This window comes from Bombina bombina, chromosome 5 (genome assembly GCF_027579735.1).
Source record: "Bombina bombina isolate aBomBom1 chromosome 5, aBomBom1.pri, whole genome shotgun sequence".
In the NCBI taxonomy this organism is placed as follows: domain Eukaryota; kingdom Metazoa; phylum Chordata; class Amphibia; order Anura; family Bombinatoridae; genus Bombina; species Bombina bombina.
Window position 1 is genome coordinate 755,808,749 of NC_069503.1, and position 17,351 is coordinate 755,826,099.

Here is a 17,351-nt window from a genome sequence, read left to right on the forward strand (position 1 = left end):
TCTGGCGAGACGCCATGAGATCCAGTTCTGGTTTGCCCCAACGGAGAACCAATTGAGAAAACACCTCCGGATGGAGTTCCCACTCCCCCGGATGAAAAGTCTGACGACTTAGAAAATCCGCCTCCCAGTTCTCTACACCTGGGATATGGATTGCTGACAGGTGGCAAGAGTGAGTCTCTGCCCAGCAAATTATCTTGGAGACTTCTGACATCGCTAGGGAACTCCTGGTTCCCCCTTGATGGTTGATGTAAGCCACAGTCGTGATGTTGTCCGACTGAAATCTGATGAACCTCAGTGTTGCTAACGGAGGCCAAGCTAGAAGAGCATTGAATATTGCTCTTAACTCCAGAATATTTATTGGGAGGAGTTTCTCCTCCTGAGTCCATGAACCCTGAGCCTTCAGGGAGTTCCAGACTGCACCCCAACCTAGAAGGCTGGCATCTGTTGTTACAATGGTCCAATCTGGTCTGCGAAAGGTCATACCTTTGGACAGATGGACCCGAGATAACCACCAGAGAAGAGAATCTCTGGTTTCCTGATCCAGATTTAGTAGAGGGGACAAATCTGTGTAATCCCCATTCCACTAACTGAGCATGCATAATTGCAGCGGTCTGAGATGCAGGCGTGCAAATGACACTATGTCCATCGCCGCTATCATTAAGCCGATTACTTCCATGCACTGAGCCACCGTGGGGCACTGAATGGAGTGAAGAACACGGCAAGCATTTAGAAGTTTTGATAACCTGGACTCCGTCAGGTAAATTTTCATTTCTATAGAATCTATCAGAGTCCCTAGGAAGGAAACCCTTGTGAGAGGAGATAGAGAACTCTTTTCTTCGTTCACTTTCCACCCATGCGACCTCAGAAATGCCAGAACTATCTCTGTATGAGACTTGGCAATTTGAAAGCTTGACGCCTGTATCAGGATGTCGTCTAGGTAAGGAGCCACCGCTAGAAAGGCAAACCTCAGGAACCGATGATGATTCTTGTGAATCGGAATGTGAAGGTAGGCATCCTTTAAGTCCACTGTGGTCATGTACTGACCTTCTTAGATCATGGGTAAAATGGTTCGAATAGTTTCCATCTTGAATGATGGAACTCTGAGGAATTTGTTTAGGATCTTTAGATCCAAAATTGGTCTGAAGGTTCCCTCTTTTTCGGGAACCACAAACAGATTTGAATAAAACCCCTGTCCTTGTTCCGTCCGCGGAACTGGATGGATCACTCCCATTACAAGGAGGTCTTGCACGCAGCTTAGGAATGCCTCTTTCTTTATCTGGTTTGCAGATAATCTTGAAAGGTGAAATCTCCCTTGTGGAGGAGAAGCTTTGAAGTCCAGAAGATATCCCTGAGATATGATCTCCAACGCCCAGGGATCCTGAACATCTCTTGCCCACGCCTGGGCGAAGAGAGAGAGAGAGAGAGAGTCTGCCCCCTACTAGATCCGTTGTCGGATAGGGGGCCGCTCCTTCATGCTGTCTTGGAGGCAGCAGCAGGCTTTCTGGCCTGCTTGCCCTTGTTCCAGGACTGGTTAGGTTTCCAGGCCTGCTTGGAATGAGCAAAAGTTCCCCCTTGTTTTGAAGCAGAGGGAGTTGAAATTGCACATGCCTTGAAATTTCAAAAGGCACAAAAATTAGACTGTTTGGCCCTTGATTTGGCCCTGTCCTGAGGAAGGGTATGACCCTTACCTCCAGTAATGTCAGCAATAATTTCTTTCAAACCAGGCCCGAATAAGATCTGACCCTTGAAAGGAATGTTGAGTAATTTAGACTTTGAAGTCACATCAGCTGACCAGGATTTAAGCCATAGCGCCCTACGCGCCTGGATGGCGAATCCGGAATTCTTAGCCGTTAGTTTAGTCAAATGAACAATGGCATCAGAAACAAATGAGTTAGCTAGCTTAAGTGTTCTAAGCTTGTCAATAAATTTCAGTCAATGGAGCTGTATGGATGGCCTCTTCCAGGGCCTCAAACCAGAACGCCGCCGCAGCAGTGACAGGTGCAATGCATGCAAGGGGCTGTAAAATAAAATCTTGTTGAATAAACATTTTCTTAAGGTAACCCTCTAATTTTTTTATCCATTGGATCTGAAAAAGCACAACTGTCCTCAACCGGGATAGTGGTACGCTTTGCTAAAGTAGAAACTGCTCCCTCCACCTAGACTGTCTGCCATAAGTCCCGTGTAGTGGCATCTATTGGAAACATTTTTCTAAATATAGGAGATGGGGAAAAGGGCACACCGGGTCTATCCCACTCCTTGCTAATAATTTCTGTAAGCCTTTTAGGTATTGGAAAAACATCAGTACGCACCGGTACTGCATAGTATTTATCCAGCCTACACAATTTCTCTGGGACTGCAATTGTGTCACAGTCATTCAGAGCAGCTAATACCTCCCCAAGCAATACACGGAGGTTCTCAAGCTTAAATTTAAAATTAGAAATCTCTGAATCAGGTCTCCCCGATTCAGAGACGTCACCCACAGACTGAAGCTCTCCGTCCTCAGGTTCTGCATATTGTGACGCAGTATCAGACATGGCTCTTACAGCATCTACGCGCTCTGTATGTCGTCTAACCCCAGAGATATCGCGCTTGCCTCTCAATTCAGGCAATCTGGCTAATACCTGTGACAGGGTATTATTCATAATTGCAGCCATGTCCTGCAAAGTAATCGATATGGGCGTCCCTGATGTACTTGGCGCCATATTAGCGTGCGTCCCTTGAGCGGGAGGCGAAGGGTCCGACACGTGGGGAGAGTTAGTCGGCATAACTTCCCCCTCGACAGACCCCTCTGGTGACATTTCTTTTATAGATAAAGACTGATCTTTACTGTTTAAGGTGAAATCAATACATTTAGTACACATTCTCCTATGGGGCTCCACCATGGCTTTTAAACATAATGAACAAGTAGTTTCCTCTGTGTCAGACATGTTTGTACAGACTAGCAATGAGACTAGCAAGCTTGGAAAACACTTTAAACCAAGTTAACAAGCAATATAAAAAACGTTACTGTGCCTTTAAGAGAAACAAATTTTGACAAAATTTGAAATAACAGTGAAAAAAGGCAGTTACACTAACGAAATTTTTACAGTGTATGTAACAAGTTAGCAGAGCATTGCACCCACTTGCAAATGGATGATTAACCCCTTAATACCAAAAACGGAATAATAAATGACAAAAACGTTTTTAAACACAGTCACAACAACTGCCACAGGTCTATTGTTGTTGTTACCCTCCTCAAACACGACTTTTGAAGCCTTTTGAGCACTTCAGAGATGTCCTGTATCATGCAGAAGGAAGCTGAGTGTCTGTCTGTAATTTCAGCTGCGCAGAAAAGCGCAAAAATAGGCCTCTCCCACTCATATTACAACAGTGGAAAGCCGCAGGAAACTGTTTCTAGGCAAAAATCAATCCAGCCATGTGGAGAAAAACTAGGCCCCAATAAGTTTTGTCACCAAACATATAAAAACGATTAACATGCCAGCAAACGTTTTATATTACACTTTTATAAGAGTATGTATCTCTGTTAATAAGCCTGATACCAGTCGCTATTAAATCACTGCATTTAGGCTCAACTTACATTAATCCGGTATCAGCAGCATTTTTCTAGCAAATTCCATCCCTAGAAATATGTTAACTGCACATACATTTTTGCAGGAAAACCTGCACGCCATTCCCCCTCTGAAGTTACCTCACTCCTCAGAATATGTGAGGACGGCAATGGATCTTAGTTACTTCTGCTAAGATCATAGAAATCACAGGCAGATTCTTCTTCTAATGCTGCCTGTGAGAAAACAGTACACTCCGGTACCATTTAAAAATAACAAACTTTTGATTGAAGTTAAAAACTAACTATAATACACCACACTCCTCTTACTACGTCCATCTTTGTTGAGAGTTGCAAGAGAATGACTGGATATGGCAGTGAGGGTAGGAACTATATAGCAGCTCTGCTGTGGGTGATCCTCTTGCAACTTCCTGTTGGGAAGGAGAATATCCCACAAGTAATGGATGATCCGTGGACTGGATACACTTAAGAGAAAGATATATCCCATACAATTGGAAAAAACTCACATTACCAACAGTGCAGTTCTGGAGAGACAGAGTTACTGTAGCTTTAAACTTAGAACAATATCATTATACTAAAACGGATAAATTAAGTGACTTCCACGACATTCGCTTTATTTGGGAAGAATGCCTACATTCCCTTACGGATCCCACCCCTCCCCCTCTACCCACCAGTTTCGACGCTACCTAGGACATCCGACATCCCCCGAGCATACATAGAACACTAAACAGTGATACACCCTATGTGACATTTAATGTTTTGAGGGGGTCTTAAATATGCTGATACTGTATAAGAGAAGTCTAATGTTGATACCATTTTGAGTAAGCCCTCAATGTATAATTTGGAATAAGAAGAGCTATGTAATACATGGACCTATAACAATGCTAATCTAGATAAGCCACTAATTTTATTTGCAATGGGTCCATGGGATGTTCATGTACTTGTGGTTGTTTTTTTCGAGATAATGATATGTAACATGTATATTGTTTTTCTTTCACAAATAAAGTTTATTTGAAAAGCAAAAAAAAAAAAATCATGAAAGATGTGCAAGATATGCTTTCAGCCATTAAAACCATCTCTTAATCAAGAAAGTGTTTTTTGTATATAGATAGTTGGAGAATACCCCAAAAAGTTATGAGTAAGGGGAAAATTACAGGTTTGTCAAGCTCTGATTTAGATGTATACCAGGGCTACTCATATGAAGGAAATGTGTAAATTAACTGCAGAGAATTAATACCAAAATAAGCCTACAAAAGATGAAAACAGGTTCACTTGATAACATTTTGTGAGAGTATGCTTGCAGGGCTTCTCAAATGAGGTTTGATACTAGATACAAAAGATTTCATGTCTCCAACACAAAACTAAAAAACACTAACAGAACATCTTCAAGATAGTCTTAGTGGCTACAGATCTAGCCATATTAAGCATGTGAGGAAAACTATCCTGTTTCCAGAACACAAACAGAATAGAAGGAGTTTCTCATGAGGAGCCATCTAAAGTTTATTTCTTTGTAAAACCTTTTGCCAACTGTGAGAATATTTTCAAGGAGTGAAAGAAGAAACCAATGGGACAGTTGTTAACCTTTTCAGAGAAACTGCAGTTTATAACTAAAAAGGACAAATGGTTAAGACAAGTCTTTTCCAGATCAACTACAACCACGGAATCCCTTGAACAAGGAGAACACATGGCCAAGACATTGTTACCCTTTACTAGAATATAATCCCTATAGGTTGTTAGAGATACCATAAGAGCTAAATGTTCGAAAAGCATAAGTCATTGAAAAGAATCTTAAAGGACCATTAAATACAGCAGAACTGACTAACAAGTACATTAAAAGATGATGCAATAGCACTTACTCTGCATTTTAAATAACCAGTCATTTTTCTGAAATATTTAAAAATTTACTTCAATTTGCCAGCCCCCCTATATCTTGTGACGTAATTAGCCAATCAAAGACTCCTAAGTATACACTGAACTTTTGCACATGCTCAGTAGTAGCTAAGTCTCTTATAACTGTGTGCTCTATCTGAAACATGAAAGATTAATTTTGACATAAAATTATTAATAGAATATGAAGGGAATAGAAAAATGTTGAGAAAAATATATAGTCTCATTACAAAGTACAAGTTAATTCTATTCCATTCACTACACTGGAGCTCTCAATCACAGAGCGTTTTATTAAGATGATTTTTTTTTTTTTTTTTTTTTTTTTTTTTTTTTTTAAGAATGAGAGTTAGTGTTAATTAGCAAAGCAAGTTTTGTTTGTTTGCTTAACAAACAAAAAAAAAAGCAGTACAAAATATGAAACTTAAGCCTGGAGTTGCTGAGTCATGAAAGCTAGGAAGCAACAGTTCCTAAAATTTAAGTTCTGGTTCCTGATTTTAATAATTGTGTGTGTATATATATTTATTTATTTATTTTTTAAATAAGAAGGCACTCATTCCCTGGCTTTGTGTGATATGCTCCTCAGTATTCAATAATAATTTCTTCAGAAGTCACCACAAAGAAAGATGAGACACCACAACTCAAACCCAATTCCAAAACACAAAGAAAAATGCCTTATCCAAGGCCAAGTGCACTTTATCTCCATCAGAGGAGCACTGCAGAAGCAACAGGACATCATGGAAAAACGGTCCAGAACACTAAGAATACAGTTGCAGCATAAAACCACTACACATGTGCAAGCTCTGTCCAAGTATCACCTTCTGTGCAAGGGGAAAAAAAAAAAAGAGGGTTATTAAAAAAACACAATAAAACTAAATTAATTATCAAACTATGTATATTAAGGACTGATGCATCAAAATACAAAAATGACTGTTTACATTGAAATATTTTGGCACACAAACCCTCCAATACAATACCCAACTAGTAATATGAAGACAGACCTATGACCCACACAAGGTGAAGGATCAAATAGATGTAGTAGCAGGCCTAGAACACTGAATAATACTGAATCAGGTAGGGTAAACTGTGCAGGTGAAGATCCAGGTAGCCATTATGCTAGAATATCAATGCTCTCCTTTATAGTAAACCGTAGACAAGGTGGTTATAAGCAACGTAAGATCCACACAGAGTAAGCACAACAAACCATATACATTGCTAGAGTGAACAGTGAACCAGTTACTAGTGTGTGAAGAGGGAGCACTGCATGATAGACCTCGACATAGGCCAAATGTAGTCCTGACAGAGGTCACATAGAAAGTTGGTCCCATGCACAGCATACAAACTTACTAAAAAGGGTCACAAATGTCTCATGCTACCTTACTCAAAGAGTGGTACAGGATATATAGGAGCGCCAAGGGCTTAGATATACTGCTGGAATAAAACAATCCCTATTAAACTCTCTTAGAGTTAGTATGATCCTAAGTTATGGATCAATGACTCGTATAAGTCACTTAAATGTTATACAAATATATTTATTTCATAAGATGCTGATATGATAAAGATTGTTAAAATCAATTAAAATTAGACCATATACAATAAAACAAACTTCCAAAATATCTATACAATAGAGAATATGTATTATAATAACTAAACTTCCAATATCCTACAGTGCAAAATTTTTGGGTCATGAGCCCTCCTTGGTACACACCAAGGTATATTAAGATTTATCGAGATACAATAATACAAGATAAAAACTCCACTTGAAGGTGTACAATTCAGAATTGTGTACAATGTGATGATTCCAAATCTAATTGGTAGTGCAAGATCAGTGTTTAACAACAAATTGACATCAGATTTTCTCAATAATAAAAATTAGAAAATCCAAACCAAAATATTGTGAAAAATAGTGTAAATCACCGTGATTCATAAAAAAAAAAAAAAAATGAATAAATGAAAAAATAGAAAAAGACAACATACAAATTGGGTGGTGAATACCGTGCGTGGGTGTAATCAAAATTTAAATTAGTAAAGATGTCTTACTTGTTACAACCTAAACTAAACTGGTACCAGCAATTATCTCAGTAAACCTATTACAGCTCTGAATAATGCCAGAGGATAATGAACTCGGTGGACTCAACGGTCCGTTTGGAGTATCTGACTCCACTACTGTATCAACAATATATAATATAAACAATAAATGCAGTTGGAATGTATTGATTATAAAAAGTTAACCCTAATTATGCCAAAAGAAAAATGAAAAACATAAAAAATTATATATATATATATATATATATATATATATATATATATATATATATATATATATATATATATATATATATATATATATATATATATATGTTAGTCCACAATTGATAAATGTCCATAAAAAGTCAATTGGTAAAAGGCGGATCCATATGATGTTTGATACAAAAAGACAGGAAAATCCTCAAAGAGCGGTGGGGTCCAATGTCCTACTGCTTAATAACAAATGCCTGAAAAAAAAGGGAAAAGTGCACTAAACAAATGCGCTACAGGGGTATGGACTATTGAAAATAGTCTTACCGTTCAAAAACCTGCTCCTGGGTATAATGAGCCTCTCAAATCTTTGGTATAAAGTTGTCGTCTACGCGTTTCGGCCCTCGTAACAGGGCCTTTTTCAAGACATATAGAGGCTACATTAATACTGACCTTATATACTATTGTATGTGGGCGTTTGTTTGAAAAAACGGCGCCAAATAGAGCGGATGTTGTTGGATTGTCAATTGCTGAAAAAGCCGCACTTCCGTTAACATACCGGAAGTCGATGCGTGTAACACTTCCGGTTTTTGATGCTTCCGGTTTTACGGAGCCATATTGGAAATGGGCAAAATCGGCATAAACATTAGACAACATGTTATTTTTTTTTATTTTTTTCTTCTTAAAATGATATTAGTTATTTAATTAATATGTCTCAATTCCCTTTTTTTCAGGCATTTGTTATTAAGCAGTAGGACATTGGACCCCACCGCTCTTTGAGGATTTTCCTGTCTTTTTGTATCAAACATCATATGGATCCGCCTTTTACCAATTGACTTTTTATGGACATTTATCAATTGTGGACTAACATATACATATATTTTTTATGTTTTTCATTTTTCTTTTGGCATAATTAGGGTTAACTTTTTATAATCAATACATTCCAACTGCATTTATTGTTTATATTATATATTGTTGATACAGTAGTGGAGTCAGATACTCCAAACGGACCGTTGAGTCCACCGAGTTCATTATCCTCTGGCATTATTCAGAGCTGTAATAGGTTTACTGAGATAATAGCTGGTACCAGTTTAGTTTAGGTTGTAACAAGTAAGACATCTTTACTAATTTAAATTTTGATTACACCCACGCACGGTATTCACCACCCAATTTGTATGTTTATTGTCTTTTTCTATTTTTTCATTTATTCATTTTTTGTATGAATCACGGTGATTTACACTATTTTTCACAATATTTTGGTTTGGATTTTCTAATTTTTATTATTGAGAAAATCTGATGTCAATTTGTTGTTAAACACTGATCTTGCACTACCAATTAGATTTGGAATCATCACATTGTACACAAATCTGAATTGTACACCTTCAAGTGGAGTTTTTATCTTGTATTATTGTATCTCGATAAATCTTAATATACCTTGGTGTGTACCAAGGAGGGCTCATGACCCAAAAATTTTGCACTGTAGGATATTGGAAGTTAGTTATTATAATACATATTCTCTATTGTATAGATATTTTGGAAGTTTATGTTTTATTGTATATGGTCTAATTTTAATTGATTTTAACAATCTTTATCATATCAGCATCTTATGAAATAAATATATTTGTATAACATTTAAGTGACTTATACGAGTCATTGATCCATAACTTAGGATCATACTAACTCTAAGAGAGTTTAATAGGGATTGTTTTATTCCAGCAGTATATCTAAGCCCTTGGCGCTCCTATATATCCTGAACCATTGTTTCGAAATTAGACCTATTAGGGGGTCTTCCTTATAGTGAGCAGATATCAGTCCAGAGTGCTGGTTACTTTATCATACAAGTCTTGTCTTTTCACCTTACTCAAAGAGAAAGGGTTTAAATAAAGGAAGGGGATGATTTCAAGAATTCTGCTGGAGTTTACTACCAAGTCCAAAAAGGTCAACTATAAACCCAACAGTTCCTGAATAGGTTACTGGGACAGCAAGAGAGAAATTTCCTAAAGTGGGTAGAGCTGGGAAGTAGCATTTACTTACTGTGTCAAATCCAGTCCACATTCTGCACATAAACCCTTCATAACCACAGGATGGTTACAGCTCGATAACCTCACTAAAACACCCCTGCAAAACAAAAGAATGACAGACATTTGATTATAGATTTACTTTTTGTAAAGAAACATTATGGTTACTTAACTAAATACAATCATCCAAATGCATTAATTTCTCATGGCTGAGTGAAATGGCTTTCCTAAAAATAATGATTGATATTATTATTATTAAATTAAAAACTTTCTAGTGTAAAAATTAAATGCTGTATTTTATTACAATATGTTATTTGTACACAGATTGCTTTCTTTATGCGTTACCCCTACAAAATGTATTAAATACATAGTGATGGTTGTGTTGCTGTGACTTTCTAAAGAGGATGCAGCTGGTAAGCAAATCAGGTGTATACATACTGTATGCATGTTCCCGTTACTCCAATAAGCCTTTATTGCTGGGCACATAAGTTTTTTGAGGCCTATAAATTAGGTCGGAGGCCAAGTAAATTTCTCATGTATTAGGAAAGGAGCGGGAAGCAAGCTGCTAACAGAAGTGATTTTAATTCCTAGTTTGTCTAGTATTTTTTTTTTTTTTTTTTTTTAAGAAAAAACCAAATGGGATAAAAGTACTATTTTTACTACAAAAAAATCAAAATCTCTCTCTGTTTATAAATAAATATAATAACACCTCTGTGCAGAAGCCATTTTAGACTTTAGTAATATTTGCATTTCAATGTCATTTTTGGACAATCTAGTCCAAAATAAACTCATGATTCAGATAGAGCATGTAATTTTAAACAATTTTCCAATTTACTTTTATCACCAATTTTGCTTTGTTCTCTTGGTATTCTTAGTTGAAAGCTAAACCTAGGAGGTTCATATGCTAATTGAAGGCTGCCTCTTCTCTCAGGGCATTTTGACAGTTTTTCACCACTAGAGGGTGTTAGTTCATGTGTGTCATATAGATAACATTGTGCTCATGCACGTGGAGTTCCTATGAGCCAGCACTGATTGGCTAAAATGCCTGTCTGTCAAAAGAACTGAAATAAGGGGGAAGTTTGCAGAGGCTTAGATACAAGATAATCAGAGGTAAAAAGTGTATTTATAACTGTGATGGTTTGCAAAACTAGAGAGAATGGGTAATAAAGGGATTATCTATCTTTTAAAACAATAAAAATTCTGGTGTAGACTGTCCCTTTAAAACTGATATTACATAAAAACCTATTGTTACACACAAAATTGCCCTGATGAGCGCTTAAGAAGCTACCTATATGTCTACCAGCACCTGAAAGAAGGGACTCACATTTTGGTGCGAAAATAGGGATGCAACAGTATATCTGAAAGCCCCAGAGCAAAGTTCATCTAGAGCAGTGATTTGCAACCTTTTTTTTGCCGTGGCACACTTTTTTACATTAAAAAATTCCTGTGGCACACCACCATCGCAAAATTTTACAAATATATATATATATATATATACACACATACACACATATACATACATATATACACACATATACATACATATATACACACACACACTGTACTGTGCTGTCATGCCATGCCTCCTACAAACTATACATGACATATTGACATTCATTCACAAACACCCCCGCACTGTTGTCAGTCTGCCGCAGCACACCTGAGGATCTTTAACGGCACACTGGTTGAAAAACAGAGGACAGGTTATTGCTATTTCTATAGCTATTTCTTGATACCCAAAAAAGCATGATGCACCATTTCAGTCCTCCTCTCATCCCTATCAAGAATTTCCAGATACTTACTGGAGCATGCCATTTTACCATTTCAAATGAGGGATCTTATGCCCCTCTAAAGAGCAGTGATTGGTAGATAAAATGCCATTCCTGCAAAACATTTCCATTGTGTCTTAGTAATACTACAGTGATCACCTTCAACCTATGGAAGCATAAAATGATGGAACTCATGTCCCTAAAAGGACAGTGATGGCTAACCTTGGCACCTCAGATGTTTTGAAACTATATTTCGCCAAGATGCAAAGGGCATCCTGCAATCTAGTTGAGCATCATTGGAAATATAGTTCCAGAACATCATGGGTGCCAAGTTTAGGCATCACGGCTATAGGTCTTATGAAGGGGAGGACTTGTAGGCCCCACCAGAATCATAAAATCAAAGGGGTAAAAAAAATCCTAGTTCCAGAAGTAACATTTTAGGAGCTATGGATTCAATGGCTTCTAGGGGTGTGCCCTTAGATTAACGTCCTTTTAAAGAAAGGTCACAACTCAAAAACAAAAAAATATATGAAGCTTTATAACAAAGCATCAGCAACTTATTGATGGAGTTAATTTCTTTGAATAGATATCAATGTGTGTCCTTGCTTATGTACCCAACAATATGGAATTTGTCCTCACCTTAATAATAATAATTTGTAAGTTAACCTTCATATCACATTACTTCACTACATTTTATTTCAATCTAGTCCAGATGGAAAGATGTAGGTGTGAGTAGACCAGGTAGTGATATTATAAAATTTTCTACTATCCAAAGCACAAATTGCATAATTTAACATAAATGTATCTAAAAATTTGTGGAATTAAAAAAAAAAAAAAAATCCACATTTTTAATATTAGCTAGCTTTAGCAGACAGTTTACCCACAATTTTTCTCCCCTTTAATTTGTTCGAAATGAGCCATTTTACTTGCAAGAGTGTATTCAATTGTTTACAAGTAGCTCGTTGACCCCTATTTTGGCATTTGAAATAGCTAATTAAAGGGACACTGAACCCAAATTTTTATTTCATGATTCAGATAGATCATGAAATTTTAAGCAACTTTCTAATTTACTCCTATTATCATTTTTTTTTCGTTCTCTTGCTATCTTTATTTTAAAAGCAGGAATGTAAATCTTAGCAGTCAGCCCATTTTAGGTTCAGCACCATGGATAGCGTTAGCTTATTTGATGCTATCATTTACCCTCCAATAAGCAAGCATAACCCAGGTTCTCAACCAAAAATGGGCCTATGCATCATATCCCTGCTTTTTAAATAAAGATAGCAAGAGAACGAAGAAAATTTGATAATAGGAGTAAATTAGAAAGTTGATTAAAATTTGCATGCTCTATCTAAATCATGAAAGAAAATGTTTGGGTTTAGTGTCCTTTTAAGCATGTGGTAGCCCCACCTATACTAAAGTCCAGGGTATTGACAGGCAATGTAAACAGTCAGCAGAAGAAATTACACTCCTGGTGAGGTGTAGAAGAGATAACTAATAAAATGATAATTTTCCATTGTTCTCTCTAAGTATAGAGCTTTGGTTTATAGACAAATATAAGATAAGGAAGCTTGTGTATGTACACAGGGATAATACAATGAGAGATCTGATTTTATCTGCAAGCTCAACCCATTGTAATAGGCTGTGGTTTTAAAAATATGATACCAGCTATTTTACACACACAAACAAACATGAAAATGCAATTACTCGTACATAATTTACTCTGCAGCTGGTATAACAAGGAGATAAATTAAGGAAAAAATAATTACAGTATACCATACCTCTAATATTGGCTAAAACATTACCGGGATGTTGCTAAAAAGATCCTGGGGAGAACACTGCACATATAAGATTGTGCACAGGCAGCAGTCCCAAAAGGAACCATGCAAAACAAGAAAGGCAGGTGGGCAGGGTTTATGGATGTATTACAGTAAATACGATTGGGTGGCTGTACTTTTTCCCCTAATTTCTGACTTTAATATTCTATCTGAAGAGACTTCAAATAAATAAAATAATTTACTTAAAGGGACACTAAAACCAAACATTTTATGATTCAGGTAGAAAATACAATTTTAAACAACTTTCCAATTTACTTCTATTATCTAATTTGCTTCATTCTTTAGCTATCCTATGCTGATAAAATGGCAATGCACATGAGTGAGCCAAATCACACGAGGCATCTATATGCAGCCACCAATCAGTAGCTACTGAGCCTATCTGGACATGTTTTTCAACAACAAGAGAATGAAGTAAAATAGATAAAAGTTGATTGCAATTGCATGCTCTTTCTGAATCATGAAATAAAAAAAAAATTGGGTTTCATATCCCTTTAAATGAAAATAGTCTGTTATATGCTGTGGCTTACGCCTTGTGCGTCCTACTGTCATGTACTACCTGTTGAATATGGCTGTAACTCTTGTAACTTCAATGTTTGATGCTCTTAACTATGACTGTATTGTGAATGTTTCAATAAAGCATTTAAAAAAAAAAAAAAAAAAAAAAAAAAAAAAAAATGAAAATAGTCAACAACAAAAACTCAATCGTTCCTTCTTCAATTAACTAATGGTATGTAGAGTTCAATGCAACACTGAGAATTCAATACAGCATGCTTTTATTTTATGCTGTATCTTGTCTGATTCAGATACGGTGTGCATTCAAGTTTAATTTAAATGCACTGGTTAGTGGCCAATAGAGAATGTGTGTGTTTCCGTTTTTGGTTTTACATTGTAGCATACCAGTTTCAGTTTACAGACATTGTTCTAATTAAAAGGGATAGAAAGTTCAAATTTGAAATATGCATGGGTGAATTTAAATTTTAAACAGAAGCTAGGGTTGCACCGAAATTTCGGCTGCAGAAACGTTTCGGCCGAAAATGGCATTTTGAGTTATTTCGTTTTTTTTGCCTGTTATTTTCGGTAAAATTACAGAGTATCATATTTCAAATTTGATGCTAGCCTAGAGCTGCTGTTTGAGATCGTTACTTGACTTACTGTTTTGCATATAATAATAGTTTCTAGGACTATACTTTATTTGGATAATTGGTAAAAAAAAAAAAAAAAAAAAGTTTAATCTGATAGACAGAATTAAATAGTAGGGATGCAGAAACGTTTTCCCCAAAAAATGTCTTGCTAAAATTATTGTGTAGCATATTATTGTTTAAGATATTTTTTGTCCAATTTTACTGTACTTTCAATAAAAACAGAATTTATGCTTACCTGATAAATTACTTTCTCCAACGGTGTGTCCGGTCCACGGCGTCATCCTTACTTGTGGGAATATCTCTTCCCCAACAGGAAATGGCAAAGAGTCCCAGCAAAGCTGGCCATATAGTCCCTCCTAGGCTCCGCCCACCCCAGTCATTCGACCGACGGACAGGAGGAAAAATATAGGAGAAACCATATGGTACCGTGGTGACTGTAGTTAGAGAAAATAATTCATCAGACCTGATTAAAAAACCAGGGCGGGCCGTGGACCGGACACACCGTTGGAGAAAGTAATTTATCAGGTAAGCATAAATTCTGTTTTCTCCAACATTGGTGTGTCCGGTCCACGGCGTCATCCTTACTTGTGGGAACCAATACCAAAGCTTTAGGACACGGATGAAGGGAGGGAGCAAATCAGGTTACCTAAACGGAAGGCACCACAGCTTGCAAAACCTGTCTCCCAAAAATAGCCTCCGAAGAAGCAAAAGTATCAAATTTGTAAAATTTGGCAAAAGTGTGCAGTGAAGACCAAGTCGCTGCCTTACATATCTGGTCAACAGAAGCCTCGTTCTTGAAGGCCCATGTGGAAGCCACAGCCCTAGTGGAGTGAGCTGTGATTCTTTCCGGAGGCTGCCGTCCGGCAGTCTCATAAGCCAATCGGATGATGCTTTTAAGCCAAAAGGAAAGAGGTAGAAGTCGCTTTTTGACCTCTCCTTTTACCAGAATAGAAAACAAACAAAGAAGATGTTTGTCTGAAATCTTTTGTAGCCTCTAAATAGAATTTAAGAGCACGGACTACGTCCAAATTGTGTAACAAACGTTCCTTCTTTGAAACTGGATTCGGACATAAAGAAGGTACAACTATCTCCTGGTTAATATTCTTGTTAGAAACAACCTTTGGAAGAAAACCAGGCTTAGTACGCAAAACCACATTATCTGCATGGAACACCAGATAGGGTGGAGAACACTGCAGAGCAGATAACTCTGAAACTCTTCTAGCAGAAGAAATAGCAACCAAAAACAAAACTTTCCAAGATAGTAACTTAATATCTATGGAATGTAAAGGTTCAAACGGAACCCCTTGAAGAACTGAAAGAACTAGATTTAGACTCCAGGGAGGAGTCAAAAGTCTGTAAACAGGCTTGATCAAACCAGAGCCTGAACAAATGCTTGAACATCTGGCACAGCTGCCAGTCTTTTGTGTAGTAAGACAGATAAAGCAGAGATCTGTCCCTTTAGAGAACTTGCAGATAATCCTTTCTCCAAATCTTCTTGTAGAAAGGAGAGAATCTTAGGAATTTTTATCTTATTCCATGGGAATCCTTTGGATTCACACCAACAGATATATCTTTTCCATATTTTATGGTAAATCTTTCTAGTTACCGGTTTTCTGGCCTGAACCAGAGTATCTATCACAGAATCTGAAAACCCACGCTTTGATAGAATCAAGCGTTCAATCTCCAAGCCGTCAGCTGGAGGGAGACCAGATTTGGATGTTTGAATGGACCCTGAACAAGAAGGTCCTGTCTCAAAAGGTAGCTTCCATGGTGGAACCGATGACATATTCACCAGGTCTGCATACCAAGTCCTGCGTGGCCACGCAGGAGCTATCAAGATCACAGAGGCCCTCTCCTGTTTGATCCTGGCTACCAGCCTGGGAATGAGAGGAAACGGTGGAAATACATAAGCTAGGTTGAAGGTCCAAGGTGCTACTAGTGCATCTACTAGAGTCGCCTTGGGATCCCTGGATCTGGACCCGTAGCAAGGAACCTTGAAGTTCTGACGAGACGCCATCAGATCCATGTCTGGAATGCCCCATAATTGAGCTAGTTGGGCAAAGATCTCCGGGTGGAGTTCCCACTCCCCCTGATGGAATGTCTGACGACTCAGATAATCCGCTTCCCAGTTTTCCACACCTGGGATGTGGATCGCAGATAGATGACAGGAGTGATCCTCCGCCCATTGAATTATTTTGGTCACTTCTTTCATCGCCAGGGAACTCCTTGTTCCCCCCTGATGATTGATATACGCAACGGTCGTCATGTTGTCTGATTGGAATCTTATGAATCTGGCCTTTGCTAGCTGAGGCCAAGCCCTGAGAGCATTGAAGATCGCTCTTCGTTCCAGAATGTTTATCGGGAGAACAGACTCTTCCCGAGACCATAGTCCCTGAGCTTTCAGGGATTCCCAGACCGCGCCCCAGCCCACTAGACTGGCGTCGGTCGTGACAATGACCCACTCTGGTCTGCGGAAGCTCATTCCCTGGGATAGATGGTCCAGGGTCAGCCACCAACGGAGTGAATCTCTGGTCTTCTGATCTACTTGAATCATTGGAGACAAGTCTGTATAGTCCCCATTCCACTGTTTGAGCATGCACAGTTGTAATGGTCTTAGATGAATTCGTGCAAAAGGAACAATGTCCATTGCTACAACCATCAACCCAACTACTTCCATGCACTGCGCTATGGAAGGACGTGGAACAGAATGAAGAACTTGACAAGTGCTTAGAAGTTTTGACTTTCTGACCTCTGTCAGAAAAATCCTCATTTCTAAGGAATCTATTATTGTTCCCAAGAAGGGAACTCTTGTTGACGGAGACAGAGAACTTTTTTCTATGTTCACCTTCCATCCGTGTGATCTGAGAAAGGCCAGAACGATGTCTGTATGAGCCTTTGCT

The 17,351-nt window shown here is 37.9% G+C and overlaps 1 protein-coding gene across 1 annotated transcript in view; it reads right to left on the reverse strand.

Annotated features, from left to right (window-relative positions):
* Positions 1 to 17,351, reverse strand: part of CTDP1 (CTD phosphatase subunit 1) — a 750,130-nt gene that overhangs the window by 713,701 nt on the left and 19,078 nt on the right. The window contains exon 2 of the mRNA XM_053715845.1: positions 9,722 to 9,805. Coding sequence (XP_053571820.1) covers positions 9,722 to 9,805 — 84 coding nt within the window. The remainder of the gene's footprint in view (positions 1 to 9,721; positions 9,806 to 17,351) is intronic.